At 40.7% G+C, this 24,110-nt stretch overlaps 1 protein-coding gene across 16 annotated transcripts in view; it reads left to right on the top strand.

Annotated features, from left to right (window-relative positions):
• The window catches only part of REPS2 (RALBP1 associated Eps domain containing 2), a 397,176-nt gene that overhangs the window by 238,112 nt on the left and 134,954 nt on the right, over positions 1–24,110 (top strand). For 13 of the 16 annotated variants that reach the window (XM_045777996.2, XM_045777997.2, XM_045777998.2 and 10 more), the window contains one exon: positions 5,547–11,051. The exons of the other annotated variants lie outside the window; for them this stretch is intronic. In XM_045777996.2, coding sequence (XP_045633952.2) covers positions 5,547–5,615 — 69 coding nt within the window. In that variant the 3' untranslated portion in view covers positions 5,616–11,051. Of the gene's footprint in view, positions 1–5,546; positions 11,052–24,110 lie in introns of those variants that run through there. 16 annotated transcript variants of the gene reach the window in all.

Here is a 24,110-nt window from a genome sequence, read left to right as displayed (position 1 = left end):
ATCTTGTGAAATTTCTATTAGCAGTTCAGAGTGTACACATATTCCATGTGTTTTGTTAAATTTATTCCTAATTTTTTGTGACACTATTGCAAATTGAATTGGTTTTTAAATTTTCATTGTCTAATTGAGTTTATGAAGGTTACAGAATACAAGATCAACACACAAAAACCAATCATATTCTTTTATGTAAACAGTGAACAATTCGCAACAGAAATATGAAAAACACTGCCATGCACAATATCTTGCCACCCTCCTCCAAATGAAAAACTTAGGTATAAATTCATCAAAACACATAGGCTGTGAATATTGAAAACTATGAAGTGCTACTAAAAGAAATCCAAGACCTAAATAAATGGAGAGACACATTCACTTTTTGTGGATTGGAAGATTTAACATAGTAGTTATGTTATTTTTCTCTAAAGTGATCTATAGATTAGCTACAATGCCAATCACAGTGCCAGCAGGACTTTTTATAGGTATAGATCAGCTACTCTGATAATTTTTATGTAAGGGCCAAGGAACTTGAGTAGCTAAAACAAATTTGGGAAAGAAGAACAAAGTTGGACGAATCACTCTAGTATCAGGCCTCAGTAATCAAGACAGTATGGATTTGGGGGAGGGATTGATGCATAGGTCAGTGGAGCAAGATAGAGGGTTGTGAAGTAGACTACATGAATATAACCATTCCATTTTTGATTTAGGTGCAACATCAATTCATTGAGAAAGGGGATAGTCTTTTCAGCAATTGTTTCCTAACAATGGGTCCTCCACATGTGGGGGAAAAAAAAAAAAAGAACCTCGATGGAAACCTCAGTCCTTATACAAAGATTAACTTGAAGTGGTTCATAGATGCAAACATAAAACATAAAGGTATAAAACTTACGGAAGAAAAGATAGGAAAAAAATCTGCATGTCCTAATGTTAGAAATGATGCCAAAAGCATAACCTAGAACAGAAAAATTAAATTGTACTTCATCAAAATTAAAAACTTTTGCTCTGCCTAAAATACTGTCAGGAGAATTAAGAGACAAGCTACAGACTGGGAGAAAATATTTGCAACCCACATATTTGACAAAGGACTTGTATCCAGATTATATAAAGAACTCCTCAAACTCAAGGACTCTCAAAACTCCAAAAACTCCGCTTAAAAATGGGCGAAAGACTTGAACAGACACTTCACCGAAGAGGATATAAGGATGGCAAATGAATACATGAGAAGATACTCAGCATCATTAGCCATAGGGAAATGCAAATTAAAACTATGATTGTGTGCCACTAAACACACATTAGAATTGCTAAGGCAGAAAATAATGACACCACCAAGTGCTGGCAACTGGGACTCTCATGCACTGATAGGAATGCAAAATGGTACCCCACTCTGAAAAATCATTTGGCAGTTTCTTAGGAAGTTGTATATACACTGACCATGTGACCCAGCAGTCCTACTCCTGGGTATCCACCAGTGAAGTGAAAACTTGTGTTCACTCAAAAATCTGTACATGAATGTTCATAACAGTTTTACGTGATGGCCCAAACCTGGAAACAGCCCAGGTGTACTTCAAAGGATGAATAGGTCAAGTGTGGTACATTCACACAATGAAATAGCACTCAGCAGTAAAAGTAGTGAACACACAACTTGGATGAAGCTCAAAGACGTTACGCTGAGTGAGGCAAGCCAGGGTCGAAAGGTTTTATACTATTTGATCCCTTTTATTTGACATTCTTGAAAAGACGAAACTATAGTGCTGGGAAACAGACCGGTAGTTGCCAGGGGTGGTGCATGAAGGTGAAGTTTTGTAGATCAGTGAGTTGTACCAGGGAGCTTTTTGGTTGTTGGAACTGTAATGTATCTTCTTTGTGGTGGCAGTTACACAAACATATACATGTATTGAAATTTGTAGAACTGTACACTAAAAAAAAGTCACTCTTACCATATAATAAAAAAGATTATTTTTTAAAATGTCAAACTTCATTCTGTTTTATGAATCTTTATATGTGAACTTGTTTTTGTTTTGTGTTTTATTTCTTGTTTTTCTCCCCTGTTTGCTTTGGTGTAGATCATTTTCATACACTGTTCTCTCTTCTTGGTAAGCCTTTTTAATTTGGAAACCCATATTCTTCAGTTCTGAGGATTTTCTTGGTTTTTGTTATAGTTGTATTTTCTCCATGTTTCTTCCCCCTCCCTCCCCTGCTCATTTTCTCTGTTCTTGCTTGCTAATACTTTTCAGACATTGGAACTCTTAGCTTGTTGGTTCTCTGATTCTTTAATATTTTCTCTTCTGTTTTCTGTCCTTTCTCTTCTTTACTTTTGTATTTTTGTCCATTTCTGGAGACTTTCTTAATTTTAAGTTTTCAAACTGTTGTTTAATAACCAAGAGTTCATTTTTTGTTCTCTGATTGTTTCTTTTTAAAGGTATCCTATTCTTATTTCATTGTTGTAATATCTTTTATTAATGGTAGTATTTTTCTTCTTCCTGAATACTTTTCTATTTTACTGTTATGTATTTCTTATTAGATGCTTTCCTTCAATATCTGATGGTCCTTTGCTTATATTTAGGAAGAGGATGCAAATGTTGACTAGAAGTGTATAGCATGTTGTGGGGCTTGTCGACTTTGAACTTCAGTCTTCAACAGTCTGGTTGGGCTGTATAGTTGGGGATCCTCCCAAGGCAGTATCTTGGTGCTTTCTTTTTAATCTGATAGAATTTCCAGAGAGATTTTTTTTGGTCTCCTACATGGAGGAAAGACCTGGTTCACTGGAGAAAGAGGGCTGTGGGTCTCAGTATCTAGGATATTCATTTGCTCTCCTTAGTTCCAGTCCAGTATCTTGTCCTCAACTGCATCTCTGTACTGCTAATCAAGAGGCCCTGTGTTTTACCTTTTCAAGGAATAAATCTTCAGTATTCTGCCCTGGTAGCAGGCAGAAGCTGGGGAGCTAATTGCTTCTGAAGCAGACTTTAAACCAACACTTACTGTAGCCGTCCTCCTCCCCTCTTCCACTTACGTGGGTATCTGGCGCTGCCAGCTTGAGTCTTTCAGGGACTCTTCTGTGTAAAATCAGGTTGTTTTGTCGCTATGCTTAGCTTAGGTTTAGTTTTCTATACTTGATCTGTATGAGTGAAAATGTTCTAGCTCGAGTGAAAAGAAGTCTGAAGAATCATGAAAACAGAGCTTCAAAAGTCACAGCCTCTCAATCAATGCCAAGACTAAGTCAGTTTACAGATGCAGGACCCTTGAATAAAGGGGTATTTGGGTCACTTCACGGACAGACCCCACCATGTAGCAATGGAGCAACTGGTAGAATGCCCACATTTATTTTGCTTGGATTTGCTGAGTCATTTACCATTCATCAGTTTGCTTTCCTGCTTGCAAATTGTATTGGTATTACTCCTTCCCTTTTGTTTTTCTTGTTCTTGTATGTTTGTGACTTAAAAAAACTTTTTTTTCATTGTTTTAGTGGCATTCTAGTAGGGAATGAGTATGCTGTGTTATGTTCGGTTCCATCTTTTACCTGCAACTTCTGTCTATATTCTTTTGCTAGATGATACACAGTCTCAGAGCTTTGAAGATCATCCATAGCCTGGTGATCCTAAATCTATGTCTCAACCCCACCCTACTTCTCTTACCTCTGATCTTTGGACATAAAATTACAACTGCTTACTCAGCATTTTCTCTTAATATATCTAATACACACCTCAGAGACTTCATTCCCAACCATCCCTTTGAAATGCCTATTTCTTATCTAATCTTGTTCTCAGTACCACTTACTAACCACCTACTTGCTTGATCCCAAATCTCCTTCCTTCTTTCCTACATGAACTTTATCAGCAAGTCCTATCAGTTCTAAATTCAAAATATATCCAGAATTCATCCAGTTCTCTCCATCGTTATGGCTGCTACCCTGATCAAAGCCATTTTCATTTCTCACCTGGGTCCATGCACTAACCTTGCAGTTCCTCCTTGCCTGCACTCTTGCTCTGCTCTACAGTCCACTCTCTTCATGGTAGCCAGAGTGAACATTTTGAATTCTAAATTAAGCCGCATCATTCCCTGATTCAGAACCCACAGTTCTGTTCCCCTGTACTGTGAATGGTGTCCACACTCCTGACTCTGTCCACAAGGTCCATGCCTAACTCTCAGACTTCAGCTCCTGCCAGTGTCTTCCTGGCTCCCTCTCCTCTCGTCACACAGGCCTTTCTGGTATCAAACACACCAAGCTTGTTCCTTCCCTTCGGGCCTTTGTAGTTGCCATTTTGTCTCCCTGAATATCCTTCCCCATGTCTTCATATGGGAACAAGGTTGTAATCAAGTCTCTGCTCAGATAGCATCACCTCTGAGAAGCCTTGCCTGACCAGGTGCTCCACCTGTCTTCCAGATTCCTATATTACCTCATCTTATTTATTTCCTTTTGAAAGTATCTTGTTCTTTATTGTCTTTGTCTAGCCATTTGAGTATAAAGCCTATGAGGGCATTGGTCTGATCCATCTTGTTCTTTGCAGATACCGTCACACTTAGGACAGAATCTGGCCGTAGTAGACAGTTAATCAAAGACTCTTGGAGGGGCGCCTGGGTGGCTCAGCCGTTAAGCATCTGCCTTCGGCTCAGATCATGATCCCAGGGCCCTGGGATCGAGCCCTGCATCAGGCTCCCTGCTTGGCGGGAAGCCTGCTTCTCCCTCTCATACTCCCCTTGCTTGTGTTCCCTCTCTCGCTGTCTCTCTCTGTCAAATAAATAAAATCTTTTTTTAAAAAAGACTCTTGGACGGCTGGATAGGAGGAGGGTAGTGAAAAAACGCTTGTTGAATTCTGTTTGTACTGTTAGCATGTTGATTCTTCCGGGGCATCTCAGAATTGAGCCTTTCTACAGACTTCTTTCCCATCTTAACTGATTCTACTTACAAATGTCTTTAAATGTCCCCCTCTCTTCCTGCCAATAAATCTGTTTTAGGGCCAAAAGTTTGAATTCCCAAATAGCAGACGGCTGGTCCTGTTTTTCTTTCTCCCTGTTTTTAGCCATGCAGTCACACCTTCAGTTGTATTTTGTGCAGGAGCCAAGATGAGATTTTGGCAGAGGGATGGCCAGTGCACTTGCTCATCCCTCAGACCCACCCAGGTGTGGTGCTGGACTAGAAATGAGAGATCGCAACTAGAAATTGAGTCCTGCTGGCTCACCTCTCAGTATTAGCATTCTGTTTTTGCTTTTGTGTTCTCTCCCAGTCTCTGTCTTTTGATTTTTAACATTGACTTCTGCCAACCACCGATCCTGTTAAAACTGCCAGTGAGATTGAAGCAGGGATGGCGTCAGTGAGTTTCATTTCCTCGTCTTCAGAGAGGAGCTGTGAGATGACAAATGGTGAAGCCGCCTCTGTCTAGTCACCAGTTGTAGAATATGATGCCTTCTACTCTGCCAGTCCTAGAGTCATGTGGTACTTCAGTGTTTGTGGGTCCGCTTACAAGTTTCTTTTTAATATCTGATGAAGTAGGGATGAACCCAGGAAATGACCCCTTTGCTTTTTTGTTTTCTTCTCTCTGTTTTGTACAAATCAGGAGGTTCATCAAGAACGGATTGCATTGGAAAACCAATTGGAACAACTTCGTCCAGTCACTGTATTGTAACCCCCAAGATTCAAGTAACAGTGGGTGACTTTTTCTGCCAAGATCTTTCCTTTGAATGTTTCAACCCAACTACTTGTCATAGATGTCCAAGACTGTGTGAAAAGCTGCAAGCAGCGGAATATAATCCATATTTCCTTCTCTCTTGTACTTCGCTTGTATGTTTTACTCTGGTGGGAAAAATACAACTGATTATCACACTTGAAATTGTAACTTCAATGGAATTTATCTCCCATTCTTAAGGACTTCCTCAAGTTGTTAGGTGTTTCTCCTTACCAAAAACCAATCTTCTAGCAATTAAAAACAAGTTAGAGCATTATTTATTTAAAGAATTTATGATTTGTATAAAACCTCATAACCTAGTACCTTCAGGATGCTTGTTTTATTTTTGTATGTATATCAAATACAGTAGGTTGGTTTCCTGAATAATTGGGATTCCAACTAGATAGTCTTTGGCATGATGATAATAAAAGAGAAAACTAAAACAAGAGCATCAGATTTAGACAGGCGCTGTGTCCTCCGCCACCATATGCCAAAAATTGCTTCTCTAGTGCCATTTTGACATTGTATCTAGCTATAAATAATACATAACTATTGTTTTCTGTTGAATGGCAGAGATTTATTGGGTCTTTGCTCCTCTGTAAAGTGGAAGTTTTGTCAGTGATCTATTTAACTTGGCCCAGCTAGGCCATCAACTCACAGAACTCAGTCCTTTCGTGTAAATTTTTGGGCAAGAGCAATCTGCTTTAACCGCCTCACCTGATCAAATTAAATAAATAGTTGCCAGATCTCTACTTTTATCCTGCATGGGATAACATGTCTGTAAGTGCATGAATTTGGAAAGCACACATCAGATGTGAAAGGCTGAAGAGACTGTTTGGACTGATAAATATTTGTTGCTTGAACCCAGGTATTCACCCTGGAGAAGAAGGGGAAATGGTTGTTACCAGAAATCCAACAACTCTGGTAGTTATTTTTGTCTTTGTTATTTTAACTTGGATTGTGGTTGTATTTTGAGGTGAAGGAGTGATGAAAGAAAACCAGTCTTCACTCTGGATATACAAGTGTTTGTTCTCTGTGAAGTGTACCCTTGGGAAGTGATTGGTTTATGTACCGTCCAGCAGAGCCCAACTGACTCCAGTGTATGTGATGTAAAACCATGAGCTCAAATTGCAGAAGCCAGTATCCTATGGAAATTTTGATCACCCGCTCCTCCTGAAAGCTCAAGTTGAAACTGGGACCTGACTGACCCCCACAGGGATCAGGGCACGCCCGCTTTCACATCACTTTGAGAGACTGATTACAAGGAATGCTCACTCTTACGCATTTTGCTAATTTACCCATTTTTAGAGTAGAGGTGTGTGGTATGCCTGGGGTCCTTTTTGAGGTGGTTTAGGGTAGGTTTGCAGTGTGGGATTAAGCCTTCTGTTTCAGTAGAGTTGACAGCTTTTAGAATAAGGAGGTATTTATTTAATGCTTCCGTATTTTATTTGCAAGCTTTATCAATAGCTTAATGGCAAAAGAGAAAGGCTCAAGCAGATGATGTTTTCCCAAAGAAAAACAAATTGTTGATTCGATTCTGTGCATATTAAAAGATTTTGAATTGATTTGATTTTGAAAATCCCAGAACTTAAACTATTTTTCTATTCCCCCTTTCCTTCCCTTTTGGTTGCCTTTTCTGTCCCTCTGGGAGGGGGTTGGAGTCATTTTAAACCCTTCCTAAGATTATGAATGGGCGATGCAGATTTTTGAGGTAACCTCTTTTCCTGTGTCCTGAGATCTAGGGACTAAAGTTATTTTTATCAACAGTGTCCTTGCTGTAGACATTCCACAGCATGCTTAGTTTTTGTTACATTCCGCCCGGGAAAGACCAGTGTGTGCACTCCATCTCCTCATCTTCCAGTACCCATGCGCTCCCTCGAGATAGCACTGCATGTCCAGTAAGGAGGCATACGAACTCAGGAATATTAGTCTTTAGTATACATTTAAAAAATATTGATATGTTTTTTCCCCCATCAAGTCAGTGCCAGAATGAGACAAATTAGGAGGTTGGGGTTTTGTTTAGTTGGCTTGGTTTTCACTAAAGGAAGAAACTCACATTGGACAATTAAGGTCCCATGAGTTGCATAGTCTCACTGATATTTTACGATGAGCATTGCATTAAAGCACACATCAATGTCTATACCCAGCTTTCTTGACTGCACTTAACAGTGACACAGTGTATTAGTTGCTTAGAAGTGGATTTAAAAAAAACACAAATACGCACTATTATTATTACCTGACTAGTGCTCTTCTTCCATGTCTCTGTTTTCTCAGAATGTGCACTTTTAATTTGGGATTATAACTCCTGTTAATGTTTCTGTGAGCCTTCAGTGTTATTTATAGGAAGGCTATTGAAATCACCATTATACCTCTTCTATAAAACGTCTCCAAAATTAGACCTGCTTTTTGGAATTCAATGGACAGAATGTGGATGTTGCCCCCATCCATGGGGGTTTAATAAGCTTGTTGTTAAGTGGTCTTCCTCCAGAGGGGTCCGATGTTCCCAAGGATGAAAGCAGAGTAGGAATTGATAGTGGGCTAATGGGGTACCTCGTTGTCTCCTGTAAGTGGTGTATTGCTTTTGCCACCTCCCTGTCCAGCAGACATGAAGTACAACCAAGAGGTAGATATCTGGACTGGAGGTGCGTGTTGTAATCAAGGCAGATACTTGCACTTGCTTTAGTTGGAAAGAGCTAACTGCTTTATAAATATTAGAGAAGTGTTTTGGGCCTGATTGGGAGGGGAGACTTAGTAGGAAGCTGTGCCCATTTTACTGTCCTTGGAGAATAGGATGTCAGAGCTGAGAGGACTTGTACCTGTCTCCTGCAGTTTGCTTGTGGGGAAACCAAGGCCATCAGAAACTACATTTTCTAGCCCAAGAATCTGTAGAAAGATAACTAGTGGCAGAGTTGGAATGCTAGCTGATCTTACAGATTCTAAGTCAAGTCCTCTAGCCTCTAGCAATACTAAAAATAGATTAGAAGGGTTTCTTCTATTTACCATGTTGAATTTTATTTACTTAGTAAGTCTTCAATTATGAAAACATGTTTCAGTGAGTTTTAGATCTAGATATTTTTCTTGGATTGAAGCAAAAAATAAAATCTGAAGGGAAGAATATGATTGAACTATTTGTTCTTCTGAACACCTCACCTTTCATGATGCAATAAATTACTCTGAGTTTCTTGGCAGAACTTTTGACAGCTGTTGCTTTGAATGGATTCCATTCCTGTATTCCTTATGGGAGTTTGTTTTTAAAATAGACTACTGCGATGGAAATGAACTCAATATGTAGTAAGTTATAGTTTTCTTCGATATATCTTTAGTTATGTGGGTTGCAAATGTTCGATTTCAGCATATTTTAGGGGGAGTAATCAAAAACACGCATTTTTCTTTGATTTCCTACCAGTGTCTGAACTATCATAAAGCATTCTTCTCTTCATATGTGACTTGATTCTATAGTCTCTTTATAAATGATAATTTGTCTATTTCTTAAATGATCTCTCAACCATGGTAATATTAGATGTGCACTCGGAAGATCAATAAGATAATCATCTGGAATGGATGTTTTTAATTGCAATTAAAGCAGGCATTTGCAGATGTCTTCTTCTAAGCAGTAGTTGGAACGATCTCACAGTATAACACCTTACAGCTAAAGACATTTGTTCAACACAAACTACAATCACACCTCCTGACTAGACATCACCAAAGGGATGTGATTTTGGAAGTATAAAAAAAAGAATTCCAAATATCATAGCAACCAGATCTTCCCATATTATTGACAAGTAAACCTTAGTAGGTTGTGGTTTAAACAGTATGAACAAAATGTAATATCAATTAGAAAAAGGAAGGTCTTTTTCTCCTCTAGTTATATAAATAGAAGAAAAGTGACGTTAGTTTCTCTTTCCAACTGGCTTATTCTGTCGCAAGTGTACTCTTTGAAAACTCTGATTTCAAAGGATCTCTTGAATTTACACATTAGTGATGGGTGTTTGTTATGTTCTTTTTTGCATCATGACTTAGTGTGGTTCAAGTTCCTATTAGAAGTGGGGATTTGGATTTTTGGAATTCTGAGGTGGCATCTCCTCTTTCGGCACAGGCTGAAGGCTACTGCTCACCAATGCCAGCAGCTTAGTCATTGATGGCTATTTGCATGTGAGTCTTACTCTGCGAGCCACCCCACTTGGCTTGTTTGAAATGAGAAATGCATCTAGTTTTGCGACCCTCCCAAGAGCAAATATAAGAACAGACATGGAGGACCAGACTTCAAAAGCAGCACAATCAGAGTCTAAGAGCCGCTGCCTTCCTCAAAAATAGGCATTCAGAGGTTGCCTTACAGGTGTTCCCTGAAACAGCCAGTCTGTTAATGTGAGCAAGAGATGCTGAGTACACAGTTGCTTTTAGGCTTAGATAGTTATTGTCTACATTTGCTAACCTACATGATGATAAAGGCAGGGTTTCAACTGAGAGGACTTGTTCTAGTTACAGGAGCCTTGCTCTGTTCTTAACAATTGGAAAATGTTGTGTGTGTGTGTGTGTGTTTTGTGAGTTCCTCTGTCTTGCTCTAAGCTAAGTTCATGGCTGTGGGAAGTTGCAGAAAACAGGCTTAAGACTCTGAAGACCAGAGGACAAGGGACTTTCAAGAGGGCTTGTATTGGAATTTGTGGGCTACACTAGGGAAATTCGGGGACCAGTTCCACCCTGCTTAAGTACTCTGTTGGACAACAGGACTGGATCCTAAAGGTCCTTCATGGAGCTCTGCCCTCAGAATGGTGCAGTTGATACAAGCACCCCATCCTATGGTGATTGGATCGGCTGAGTTTTGTTGTTTTTCTTTTGTCTTAAGGCAACTTGTATGAGGACTTCACCTGTACCTATCTAGGGAACGGGGTGTACCCTTTTCTTTCGCACTGCCATTCTTTTTGTCTTCCGCACAAATATGGTGTTCAAGAAAGCCAGAGTCAGGAAGAGCCATTTTAGTCTTCATTGCAGTGGGCCAGGAGAGAGAATGAGCTGATGGTCTATTTTAACCTTGAGAGTAAAAGTGTATATTTTTTCACTACAGGTACATTGAACAGTAAAATGAGTAACAGCAAAGTATATATTTGATGCCTTCTGTCTTTTCATGATAATGTGATAACAAGTTGTGTTAATATTTTACTTAGCCAGAGTTTTATTCATTTGTTAGACCTTGGGAACATTATGTATATTGATCTTAAACATAAATAAATATAGGGTAACCTATATTTGGATTGTGACTTGTAGACTCTAACCTTACTGCCTCTTTTTCACACTTGTTGGAAAGTCTGTTCAAGTAGTAGGTTAAAAATCTCCAACTTTGGAAAATGTACATGATGTGAAACTGGGGTGCTATGTTAAAAATAAATGTATGATAACTAAGTCTGGCTTTTATGGAGTCTTCGTGTTGATATGTTGTGGCCTGCATTTGGTCTTGTGCATTTCATGGAAGTGCTATGGAAAAGAGTTAGAGGTCTTCCCAATTAAATCAAAGTCTGAGATTTGATTATTTTTACCTCCTAGTGATCTGAGGTAGGCCCTTAAACATCTGTACATGGTAAACACTGGGCAGTCCTGGGAGATCATGCCTAACTCATAGTGCATTTTAAAGATCCACTGGATTGAAAACTTGACTTAATGTGGGGTCCAGGTAATTTGCTTCATCCTGTCAGTATTCTTTTTGTTCAAAAATGTTACCATCATCATATCCTTAGCTGGAGTAAGTATGAAGGGGGAGGGATCAGGAAGAGCGGGCTTGAGAGCCCAACCTAGTTACCTGGCATCCCAGTTGCAGTTTCTTACTTTTAAAATTTGAATAATTGTAGGAGTCTGCCAGTCTCCTATCATATGGGGGTTTTATTCTGTATGGTGGATGCATATGGATGCACATGAGATATTTCTAGTACCCTAGTTGAATACCAAATGAACTCTGGAAAAAATTATCTGTGATCTGGCTCATAAGCTTGGACACTGGAGATCACCTGGCCCTGACCTTTCCCAAGCACTGGTGAGGATCACTTTATCCCTCACTTTGGAGATAAAACAGATCTGAGATCTTCTAGACAAGCGGTTCCCAAAACACGATCCCCAGACCAGCAGTACCAGCATCATTGGGTAACTTATCATTGGAGAACAATTGAAACAGGGACTCTGGGAGTGGGCCTGGCAGTGTTCATGATGACAAGCCCTCCATGTGATACTGATGCCCACTAATACTGAACTACTGCTCTAGCTAGCTTCATTTTGCATCCAAAGAAACCACCCCTACACAGGAACTGCAGTGCATAAGATGTATGAGGGTAGGCTGACTGCTATAACAAAGAACCCCAAGAGTAGAGTGACTTGACCCAATGGACGTGTATTTCTCACCTTACAGTGCAGAGAGGATGTTCTTAGTTGCCCCATTTTCTTTGTGGTTATGTGGGGACCCAGACTCCTTTCATGTATGCTTTCATCTTACTCTAGGGCTAGAGAGTTTTCTCCTTTTAGCCAGTGTGTGGAGAAAAAGACATACTACAGGAAGAATACAATTTCTCTTCACAGAAGTGCTACACGTCACTCGTATGCATACTTCATTTCCCAGAACTCAGATGACAACAGTTAACTGCAATGGAGACTGGGAAGTGTGGTCTAGCTGTCAGCTCAGGAGGAAAAAGTTGTAGGGAGCACATTATTCACCAGGAGGCACAAGGCCAGTTTGCTGTGAGAACACATGGTGTGGGGGTGGGACATCTGATGCAGACTGGGGATCCAGGAGAGCTTCATGGAAGAGTCTAAAGAAAGGGATAGGTATTAACTAAGAAAAAGAGGGTGTTCCAGGCAGAGGGAGCTGCGTATGTGAAGGCAAGGCAGTAAAAGAACATGGTGTATTCTGGCAACTGCAAAAGATTCTTCCTGGAAGGAGGAGCCAGTGGAGCGTAGAGGGAAGGAAGTGGCAAGAGTCGGGCACGGGGGGCTGGATGGGAAGGCATGTCATGAAAAGTCATAAAGCATCCTGAAATTATAGCCTCTTTCAAGATTAAGCACAAATGCATGAAGTCACTTCACTAATATTCAAGGAGTGATTTGTGTTCTCTCAATTTTTTTCCTACCCCCTAGAAAGGAAATGCTTCACTAGAAGACTGTAAACTAGTGTTTCTGACATGAACCAAACCTGTTAGTTTGATTTGTTACACATCTTCTGGCATGTGTTTGGACAAAGGACCAAAGCCCAGAACGCAAGGGACTAAACCCTGCTAGGCAGGAGATCTATTGGATGACACAAGACGTTTTCCATCCTCAGTCCTTTCTTTTGGGGGGAGGTAATGGGTGCTGAGATGACCGAGAGGCGCAGGGCTCTTCTGTTCCTTTTTTCTTTCTTATCTATTTTTCTTTCTCTCTCTCTCTCTCTTTTTTTTTTTGGCAAGAAGGCTTTACAAAATGCAGAAACTAAGAGTTTGGAAATGAAGCTGAAATACCGATTTGTTTGGAACATGAGTTCTCGTTTGAATTTATTTAATAATTCTGAAAATCTGTCCGTCTGGGGGAGAAATGCTCCCAAGTATAGCATCTCTGCGGCAAACTGCAACTTCAAAGAGTACTGCCATATTGTTTTTCAAATAGGTGTTTTGGAAGTGCAGACATTGGTGTTGGCAGGTCTAAGTGATTTTCTCAGTGCATTTGTCTTTCAATCATAGAGTAAATATGTATATATAAGTATACATATTTAATAAGTAAATATATTTAAAACAACAGTAACCACAGTAATTGTTTTGAACATAGACCAACAGAATATTTGGGGGGGTGCGCATTTTAGCATTGGCCAGTGTTAAACAAGTTTAGAACCACTGGTACATGGTGAAAATAAAAGACTGACTTGTGGTCAGTTTTGTTACTGTTTTTTTTTTTAAACTTTTTACAGAGAATGCACCCCAGTTTCATGGACCTGGGGTGAACCACTCCTGCTCTAGGTACACCACTGTGGAACAGAGTGCATGCCTCCACCCCTGGATTAGACTTACACAAAGCAACAAGGCTGAAGGAAAGCCAAGGGGAAGAAAGATAATGCTTGGGGAATGAAATAAAGGAAAGCAAAGAAAATTAAATACAGATACAGGGAATTGTGATGTAGGGCCTTTGAAATGCAAATGAAATTGGCTTGAACCTCAACCCATGTGTGGTGAGAGCCTGCATCTCAGTCTTTCTGGAGATTGTGAGAGGCAGAGGTAATGGTAGAGGAACTGATGTTTTTATCCTTATCACTTCTGGCTCAGATACATTTCCTAGGAATTAGTTTGATAAATGGACCATCTATTTCCCTGCAGAACGTCATTTACATGAGGCATTTGTGTGTCTGTGTATGGAAGATGGGGTGGCGAGGGAAAGGGGCAGAATTTATGGAATATAGTTTATATCCAGGGGACGTTGTTCACATTGTGTTCTGTGTGAAAGATGCCCCTTGTGGGTTGTGCTGCAGCCGACCCGTTCACAGCTCCGAGCTGCACAGTGTGCTCTGAGTGTTCCTGTCCCTCTTCCTGGATGTGTCCTTCTGCTGGCAGAGGGAAGGTGGCAGGTGGGAACTGTGGAGGTCCTGCCAGTATTTCTGTTCTAACTCAGTGCCCAGACCCCCACTTCAGATCTCTTTTCTCCCCTTCCTGTTTCTACGCTAGGTCTGGGCCAGTAGGTCTCAACTGGGTGCACTTCTACCTCTGCGCCCCCAGGGAACCAATACCCAGAAACGTTTTTAGTTGTCACAACTTGGTAGGGCTTCTGGTAGGTAGAAGACAGGGTGCTGCTAAACATCCTACAGTGCGTCGCACAACCCCCACCACAGAGAGTGATCTGGCCGCACATGTTAATAGTGACCGTGTTGTGAAACCTGCTGTAGGGGAGCCCCTCAGGCTTCCTTCATTTCCCCTTAACTCTTCAGAGCAGTGTAGCCTTCTCCCTGGCACTGCCAGGGACACCCCTTCACATGGTCAGAGCTACATGAACAGATTCTGCTAAGTTAGTCCATTAATTTAAATACCTCCAGGGTCCGAGCAGCAGTGTAAATTAGTGAGTCAGAGTAAGATGAGAAGTGGCACTGGCCCATCTGTCACAGTGGTAGGGAGCGATAGGCGGGGACTGTGACGGATAGGACCTTGCAGACCTTGTCTTTGAGGGCAGGTCTAGATTAACGCCGTGTGGGCTCCTGTGTTGCTAGATTTCTGATTCCTTGAGAGAAGCTCAGTATCTCCTCTCCTTTACCCCTCAGAAGGTCTGTTTTGTGTTACCTACTTTTTTATTGAGTCATAACGTACATGTACCAATTTTAAGTGTTCATCCCAATGAATAGTCAAGATTATCTTAAAGAAGAACAGGGTTGGAGGACTTACATTACTAGATTTCAAGACTAGCTATAAAGCCGCAGTAATTAAGAGCATGGCGTTGTTGCAGATGTTAGACAAACAGATCAATAGTACAGAGTAGAGATCCCAGAAACACATTTACACATATATAATCCCTTGATTTACAATAAAGATGTTACCATAATTCAGTGGGCGAAAAAGACGGTCTTTTCAATAAATGGTGCTGGAACAATTAGATATCCATGCGGAAAAAAATGAACCTGGATCCCTACTGTGTACAAAAATTAATTCAATATGGGCCATATATCTAAATGTGAAAGGTATAACAATAAGGCTTCTAAAACAAAGCATAGGGTAATATCTTCATGAATTTCATGAAGAGTTTTTCTAAACAGGGCATACAAAGAACTAACCATAAAGGAAAAAATTGATAAATTGGATTTCATTAAGATTAGGAACTTCTGTTTGTCAGAATTCACGCCGAAGAGAGTTTTGGCAGGCTGTGGCACAGTAGAACTTATTTGCAATACATCTGTCAAAGGGTTCTTGCCTATTTTTTTTATATGTTGGCAACTATTTTCAATTTAAAACACTGAGTGGGGAAAACCCACTGTGCAGGCTAACATTAGGCAGGCCAAGCAAAACATGTCTGTGAGCCAGCTTGGGCCTACGCATTGCCAGTTTGCAACCTCACCTTTCACAGCATAGAAGAATGATAGAAGCTTGAACATTTCTGTATTTTCTCATTCTTTTCTTGCCAGCCTCTGTAAGGGGAAGAAACAATGTAGACATATATTTCTTAATAATAGGGATTTTTCTCTTAAATGGCAGTATAGCTGGTTATAGTGATTTTAGGTTTTAAATAGTACTTTCCTCCCTCTGATAGACACAATAATTAAAATAGTTTGAAATATAATTTAATCAGGTTTTTTTTTAATTGGCTCCCACTGTGTGTTCAACCTGCTCTCTGAGGACCATAGCTGATACTCTTTTCACTATGCTCTCTGGCTAGAATTTCTTAGCATTTCTGGAAGTCAGCTTTAAGCTGTCATGAGGCAAAAGACATGGAGACACAGACAGGCTTAAACTTTTAACATTTTGAGCCCATTAATGTCCAACTTCCTTACTTTCTACCTCCTTCCCTAATTCTGGTTTTGGTCACCTCATTTTCTTCTTCTCCCAAGTACCTCTCTTCCTTAATTCTCTGATGGCCCAGTGGAGGCAGTAGGGTGGGGGTAGGGCATAATTTCCCCTTGACACGTCTTCTAACCGCACTGTTGGGATGAGTAAGAAGGGGTGGCCAGGAGGATGGCACTCCAGCAGTATAGCATAGTGGTTAAAAGTATGAGATCTGGAGTTTGACTGCCGGTATTCAGATGCTGGCACCATCCCTTAATAGCTATGTGGTCTTCGGCAAGTTACTTGCTTCTCTATGCCTCACATCCTCATCAATAACTTACCAATAATAGTGCCTGTATGTTAACATAAAGAACTTAGAACAGTGCCTAGTAAGCAAAATGCTAGACATGTGTTTGTTAAATGAAAAATTCATGGTTCGTTGTTGTTAGGCCTTGGCATTGTGTCCACCACTGGGAAGTAGATACAGGTTCCCTTGTCTCAGGATCATCTCAGAGATCATCTCAGAGACCACCAGCCCACACCTGATCTCAAGATAAGCAAACAACTTGACCAGACCGTACCCCCTTATTTGAACTGTCCAAAAAAAGGACCACCAGATTGTTTGATGACATTCTTCTTTTTTTTTTAAGAGAGGGAGAGGAGGAGGGGTAAAGGGAGAGAGAGAGAATCTTAAGCAGGCTCCATGCCCATCATGGAGCCCGACATGGGGCTCAATCTCACGACCCTGAGATCATGACCTGAGCCGAAATCAAGAGTCAGACACTTAAGTGACTGAGCCACTCAGGCACCCCAGTTTTGATGACATTCTTCTTGTGGAGCCTGGTAATGGCTGAAATCCAAAGCCACTTGGGAGATGATTAAGATCATTCTGTGGAATATTCTTTAAAATTTAAAACTAGTATTATTCATGCAAATGAAGAAATTTTTACTCCTGAGAAGTGAAGTAACTTACCTAGGATGTGACAGCATGATAGAAAAAAGCCTAGATTGTCTTAAATAAACTGTTAGTAGAAATGTGGGTATTAAATACTGTTGGTCAGGGCTCAGAAATATTGACAATTCTAGAGAAATCCTAATCACCATAGAAAAAGCTTAAATACCATAGGAAGACTTAGTAGAAAACTGAACTTGGAGGCCATGTGCAATGGAGGTGGGGATCGTGGGGGCCATCAGAGGGTGGATTGTGCTAAGCAGAATTTGGTGACCTCCCATTTTTGCCCTCTGGTGTTCTGGTGTTATTCCTGTGGTCATGTTGTGTTACACAGCAAAGGGGATTTTGCAGATGTAATTATGGTTGCTAATCAGCTGACTTTGAAACAGGAAGATTTTTCTGGGTTATCTAACAGACCTCATGTGATCACATAAATCCTCTTAAAAGCAAACGAGGAAGGCAGAGATGTGAAGCATAGGAAGGACTTGCAGGGGGACAATGTGATGAGGAATGCAACTGGCCATAAAGAGCTGACAGAGGCTTCTAGATGACAACCAACAAGGAAACAAGGACCTCAGTGCTATCGTCCCAAAGAACTGAATTGTGCCAACAACTTGACTGTGCATGGAATCATATTTATCCCCAGAGCCTCCAGAAAGGAATACAACTCTGCCAATACCTTGATTTTATTTTAGAGAAACTAAGCAGAGGATTCAGTGGAGCCATTCTGTACCCAGACTTCTGAACTTCAGAAGTATAAGATAATAAACTTATGTTGCTTCAAACCACTAAATTTGCGGTTGGTATGGTAGCAATAGGAAACTAACACAGAATTATTGTTTAACTTCCAACATTATGGTGTCTACCAGGAATTTCCTGGGGATAGGGTAAGTAGGGATGGGGGAGAGACCAAAAGATATAAGGCTCTTTCTGACCTCTGTGAACATTCATGTTTTTTATGAAAAACTTTCTTTTGAAAAATGATAAAAGGGGGCACCTGAGTGGCTCAGTAAGTGAGGTGTCTGCCTGTGGCTCAGGTCATGATCCCAGGGCCCTGGGATTGAACCCCACATTGGGCTCCCTGCTCAGTGGGGAGACTGCTTCTCCCTCTCCTGCGTCCCCTGCTTGTGCACATGTGTGCTCTCTCTGTCAAATAAATAAATAAATAAATAAATAAATAAATAAATAAATAAATAAATAAAATCTTTTAAAAAAATGAAAAAAGGTCATAGAGGTATGGTGGGTGCTGCTAGTGGGTTTCTAAAGGAAATTCTATTCTTATCTCCATCAGTCCTGCAGGGTTATGATTTACTCCCCAGTTCATGAGTCTGGCCATGAAAGCAGCATTTCTTAGCTGAGTTACAGGTAGCTGCTGTAACAGTAAGGTTAGCAAAGGGAACATCAGACAGCCTGGGCTGTGAGGTGGGAGTTAGGAGTCCCTGGAGACTCCTAAGTCCTTCTAAGGAGGACCCTGAGCACCAAGTACTGACAGCTGGGCCCCAGAACACAGAGAACACAAAGAGCAGGAGACCTGGGCTCAGAAGGCCTGGGCTGGAGGCCAGGCTGCCATGTCCAGGCTGTGTCTGTGTGCAGTTCATGGCTCCTAACTTCTTGACTTCCTATCATAAAGTGGGGACAAGAAGATGACCTATTCTGAGGAACTGTAGCTCCAGTTAAATAGTGTGATGTGTGTGGAAATGTTCTGCAGCTATATAGCATCACATGAGTCGTAGTTGGGATAAGTTATACCTGACACAAAGCTTAAATCAACATTTGAGTTCTTTGTATGAAATATCTTAAATAATATGAAGGAAACCCTGCTTTGGCACCTGCCGAGTGATGTGGCTGGCAACATGGGACCCCCACAACCATAGCTCAAGTATCCCTGAAGATTTCCACCTCCTTCACAGCTCCAGTGCAGGAAAGGGCAGGAAGTGGCAAGCTGCCTTCGTACCTCCTCCTTTTGCTTCCACCCAAGGTGGTTTTCTTGGGATATAGGCTGGGGTAGGACGAGACAGAGCTACATTGAGGGATCTGTGGCATTGTGATTTCTGAGTAATTTTTTTAAGATTATATTTATTCACCTATTAGAGAAAGCGTGTGAGCAGGGGGAGGAGCAGAGAGAGGGGGACAAGCAGACTCCACACTGACCACAGAGTCCTCAGGGATGATGCGGGGCTCGATCCCGTGACCTCAAGATCATGACCAGAGCCAAAAATCAAGAGCTGGTTGCTCAACCGACTGCACCATCCAGGTGCCCTTATTTCTGACTAATTTTTAAAGTAAAAACATTTCTGCAGGAACATGCTGTGAAGTGTGTGCATGTGTGTGCACATCTAGCAGTGAAAATGAGAAGAGGCCCCATTAGCATATACAGAAACACTAAAATGAATTGAGGTGAGATTGAGACTAAAAAGAAATCCATTTTGTTGAAACTCAGGTTCCTTCTGACTATGGAATTTCAAGTGCCCATGAACTGCACATAAGATCTGGACAGAATATACCTGCGTTCTGTCCTGCTCCAGTCTCTGTTTCTGGGAGGTCTGGAATAGTTAGGTTCTGTAAGTGGTTAGGTTTACAGCACTTGGCTTTTATAACAACAGGAATGGTGCATGTCTGGTTTCTATAGGTAAGTAAAGAGTGTTTTCAAAAGCTGTGGTGTCTGAAAAGAATTATGGGAATATCTGGAAGCATTTAGGGAAATTTCCAGAAGCCTGCCAGCTTCCAGACAGCAAATATAAATAAAAGAGAGAAAATAAAAGCATTTGGCAAAACATTCCTAAGACTTCTTAATAGGTAATTAATTATCTTACAAAATAAAAAGTCTTAAGAAAGAGTGGTTTTGTGGCAGATCACTTAAACGGCTTGACAACCCATCCAAACCTGGGTTCCTTCCATCTTTTTGCTCTGCCATTTTTGGAAGATTTTTATTTCTCAGACTTGTCTCTTTTTGAACACAGGGTGCTTTGGCAGTTCTAACCACTTTATTCTTAATAAGGTAGAAAAAGCTATTTTCTCTCGTGTCTTTTTAAAAAGATTTTTAAAAAATGAAATAAAATTTACATTCATGAAATTAACCATTTTATTTATTTATTTCTTATAATAATATATTTTTATTATATTATGTTAATCACCATACAGTACATCCCTGGTTTTTGATGTAAAATTAACCATTTTAAAGTGAACAGTTCCATGGCAGTACATTCATAGTGTTGTACAATCACCACTTCTGTCTAGTTACAGAATATCTTTATCCCCCCAGAAGGAGACCCCATACCTTAAATGGGCTTTAATTGAGCAAGCATTGCCCATTCCCTCTCCCCCCATCCCAGGCAATCGGTAATCTGCCCTCTGGCTCTGTGAATTTGCCTATTCTGGACATTTCAGGTAATAGAATCATACATGTCAGGTTTCTCTCACTTAGCATAATGTTTTCAAGGTTCATCTACATGGTAGCACGTAGCAGTATTTCATTCCTTTTTATAGCTGAATGCTATTCCATTGTGTGGATAGATCATAATTTGTTTATCCATTTATTCATTCACAGACACTTGGGTTTCCAGTTTTGGGCTATTATGAATAATGCTGATATGAATATTCATGTACAAGTTTTTGTCTGGGCAAATGCTTATCTTTGGGAGGTAGGTACTAGAAGTAGAATTGCTGGGTCACAATAATTCTGTTTAACATTTTGAGGACCTGCCACACAGTTTTAGATTCCTTCCAGCAGTGTATGAGGGTTTCAGTTTCTCCACATCCTCACCAACACTTACTTTCCCAGTTTTTGGAAAATCCTAGTGGATGCGAAGTGGTATCTCATTGTGGTTTTGATTTGCATTTCCCTAATGACTAATTATGTAGAGCATCTTTTTATGTGCTTGTTGGCCATTTCATGTGTCTGTTTTCAAGTTTCCCTCTAGAACTCACAAGATGGTCATACTTTATTTCTCTGGGCCATGGAGAAATTCTCTTTTCCTACGTATTACTTGTGGAGCTTTCATATCTGATGCTCTTGATGTGGTTACAGGTATAAAATAAATGCTAAGTGAATGAATAGACACAAAGCCACTGCCCATCCATCTCTCCTGTTATTCTTTGCTAATAGAAACCCAGTTTGATTTAGGTAATGGGTAGTCATGTGATTCACAGGAGGCTAAACTATCCAGACACTGTCTGGCTCAGTATATACACTCCAATATGAACTCAGAGAGGAAAAAAGATGTCAATAACAGGGCTGCTTTAGCATTACATTAAAAAAAATAAAGTAGTATTATGCCTTTTGACTTCATAATTGTACTTTGGCGCTTATGTCATAAGCAGATAACTAAAATGAGAGAAAAAGTTGTGTGGACATAATCATAACCTAGGAAGATAAATTTTTGTAATCCTATTTCCTTTGCCATTGATTGGCTTAGGGTAGACATATGACTAGTTCTGGCCAGTGGGATGTCAAGAGAGTTCTGCTCAGGAGACTAATGGGAAAAGTTTCCTCACACATCAAAATAGACACTTTTGGATGTTAGCGTGTGGGGATGTGATGGTTGGAACTGCTTTAGCCACCTTGTGGCCAGGAAGAGATAAGCCTGACGACAAACTCAGCGTGCCTAAGGATGATAAGCAAAAAGATGGAAAGAATGCAGATCTTAGATGGAGTCATGGAACCATTTATTAGCCTGCTCTTAAACCACACTGCCTTTCAACTTATTATATGAGGCAAGAAGTCTCCTTACGTTTAAACCAGTCTGACTCACTTAGGGTCAGAAGCTTCCTGAGACACACAGCATGAACTGCATGGCTCTTCTCTCTCTAGTTTTCATCCAGAAATTTAAAACTTAGGATATAATAACTGGTTTTTTAATTTCCATTTAATTTTTCACCTGTTGAAATAAGTGCTGAGATGTTGTGGCTTTAGAATGTATCAACCTGGCTAAGCTGGTACTATGGTTCCTAGAGTTCCTCTCCTTGTATGTTTCTAGTTAGAGTTAGCCCAGGAGAAATCTGCAGGCTATTTAGAAGGTGGAAGTGAGGCAGTGCCCATGTTTACTCTCAGGAGATCAGTGTGGGTTAGGCCATGTTACAGCTTGAGCACATTTTCATGGATCTGCTCGTGCACCTTGTTTCTGTGGCAGCAGCCAGCCTTGCGGTTTTTGTTATTGTAGGCTCTTTTCCTTTTACTTCTCCAAATCCTGGGCCAGTTGTCAGGGTGGCTTCATGGCAAGAGCACCAACCTCTCCTACAAGTCACCTAAGGCAGCAGGGTTGGAGGCTTGGAGATGGGGAAAGGCCAAAGCAAGTTCCAGCTTGTTCCTCACAGGTTTCAGTTGTCCTGTTCTTGCCTACCTCATGCCTACTTGACTATAGGCTCCGCACCAGATGCAGAAGAAACAACCAAACTGAGACCATTTTACCAGTTTCCATAATTGCTCAAGGTCAAATCCCCATGACAAATTCTTATTCTATATCATTCCTCATGGTGCTGTTTCTCAGACTGAACCCTATCTGATGGAGAGTCAAGTTTTACTGACCCCAAGGTCTACCTTTAGATTCTATATCCAGTTGGTAGTAGAGAAAGAAGTTTAAGCCAGTAGAGGTGAGCTCTCTAATATATAGGATTCACTTATTTCTGACTGAAAAGAAGACAAGGAATCATGCTTTCACCATTCTGTAGGAACACATCTCCAGATATGGATGGTGGGCCACCAGTTTGCAATCTCTGATATGGGTGTTTCAGAACCCATCACTTACCTAGATATCTATGAGTATTCAGATGACTTGCTGAATGTATCCATTTTTATGTGAGTTTTGGGCCCCATTGCCCCAAGAAAGGTTATACTCCTCAATCCCCACCCTTATTGTATTATTTATCTCCATCAGAATGTTATGTAACAAGCCACTGCAAAATTCCGTGGCTCAAAATATTATGGACAAATTTAATGTGTCTCTGGTTTGGTGATGGCTCAACTGGGCAGTATATCTGGTCTTGCCCAGGTTCACTTACATTTCTGGCAATTAGCTGACTGTCAGCTGGTCCAAGATAGCTTTGGCTAAAATGAGTGAGGCGACTTGGCTCTGCTCCACATGTCTCTTATCCACCAGCAGGCCATCCTGAGCACGTTCTTATGGTGATGACAGAAGGCAAGAGCAAGCCAGTCCAATCATGGAGGCTCTTTGCAAACCTCTACTTGTGTCATATTCTCCTATATTTGTCCAAAAGGAAGCCACATAGCTGAACCTCCATGCACAGCAGAAGACACTGCAAAGTTACATGGCAAAGGGGCTGTAGAGACATGGAAAAGTAAAGAATTGGGGCAATTTTTGCAATCTCTCACTATTACCAACACTCCTCCGAAGTGATAAGTAACTATGTCAGCTGCCGCTATTTCCAGAACCATTTCATTTCCAATATCTAGGTTTCTCATGGTTTTTAACTGCCATGTTAATACATGATGCAAATTGTGCATTGTCAACCCATTGTATTCAAGCCTTGAGTTCAGCACCCCCTCTCATTAGGATAAGTAATTGCTTTATAAAGCTGGAGCTTCATGTAATGAGCTTGCCCTCCTCTTTTCTTCTCAGATATTTTATGAAAACAAACAACTAAGGGATAGCAAAAACAAAAACCCCAGTGGTGAAGAGTTGCTGAACATTTGACAAATAGACAAATATATACTGTTAGAATAAACTGGGTGATGGTCAAGATTGCCTGAGTTGGCCATCAGAAATGGTGAGAAGCAGATCAGCTCTAAGTTAGTTGCGCATATTATTGCTTATCTGTCTTGCTTCCTTTCTTCCTTCCTTTCTTTTTTTCTAGAGAGGGAGAGGTGGGGGGAGGGGCAGAGGCAGATGGAGAGAGAGAATCTTAAGCAGGCTCCATGCCCAGCCCAGAGCCCTGCACGGGGCTCGATGTCACAACCCTGAGATCATGACTTGAGCTGAAATCAAGAGTCAGATGCGTAGCCGACTGAGCCACTCAGACTGCCCACTTTTTAATTAATTAATTAATTAATTAGAGATGGAGGAGGGGCAGAGGGAGAGAGTATTG

Source organism: Ursus americanus, chromosome X, assembly GCF_024610735.1.
Source record: "Ursus americanus isolate L20-20 chromosome X, mUrsAme1.1.p, whole genome shotgun sequence".
Classification (NCBI taxonomy): Eukaryota; Metazoa; Chordata; class Mammalia; order Carnivora; family Ursidae; genus Ursus; species Ursus americanus.
The sequence above is the reverse complement of the archived record's forward strand: the minus strand, read 5'-3'. Positions and strand labels throughout refer to the sequence as shown.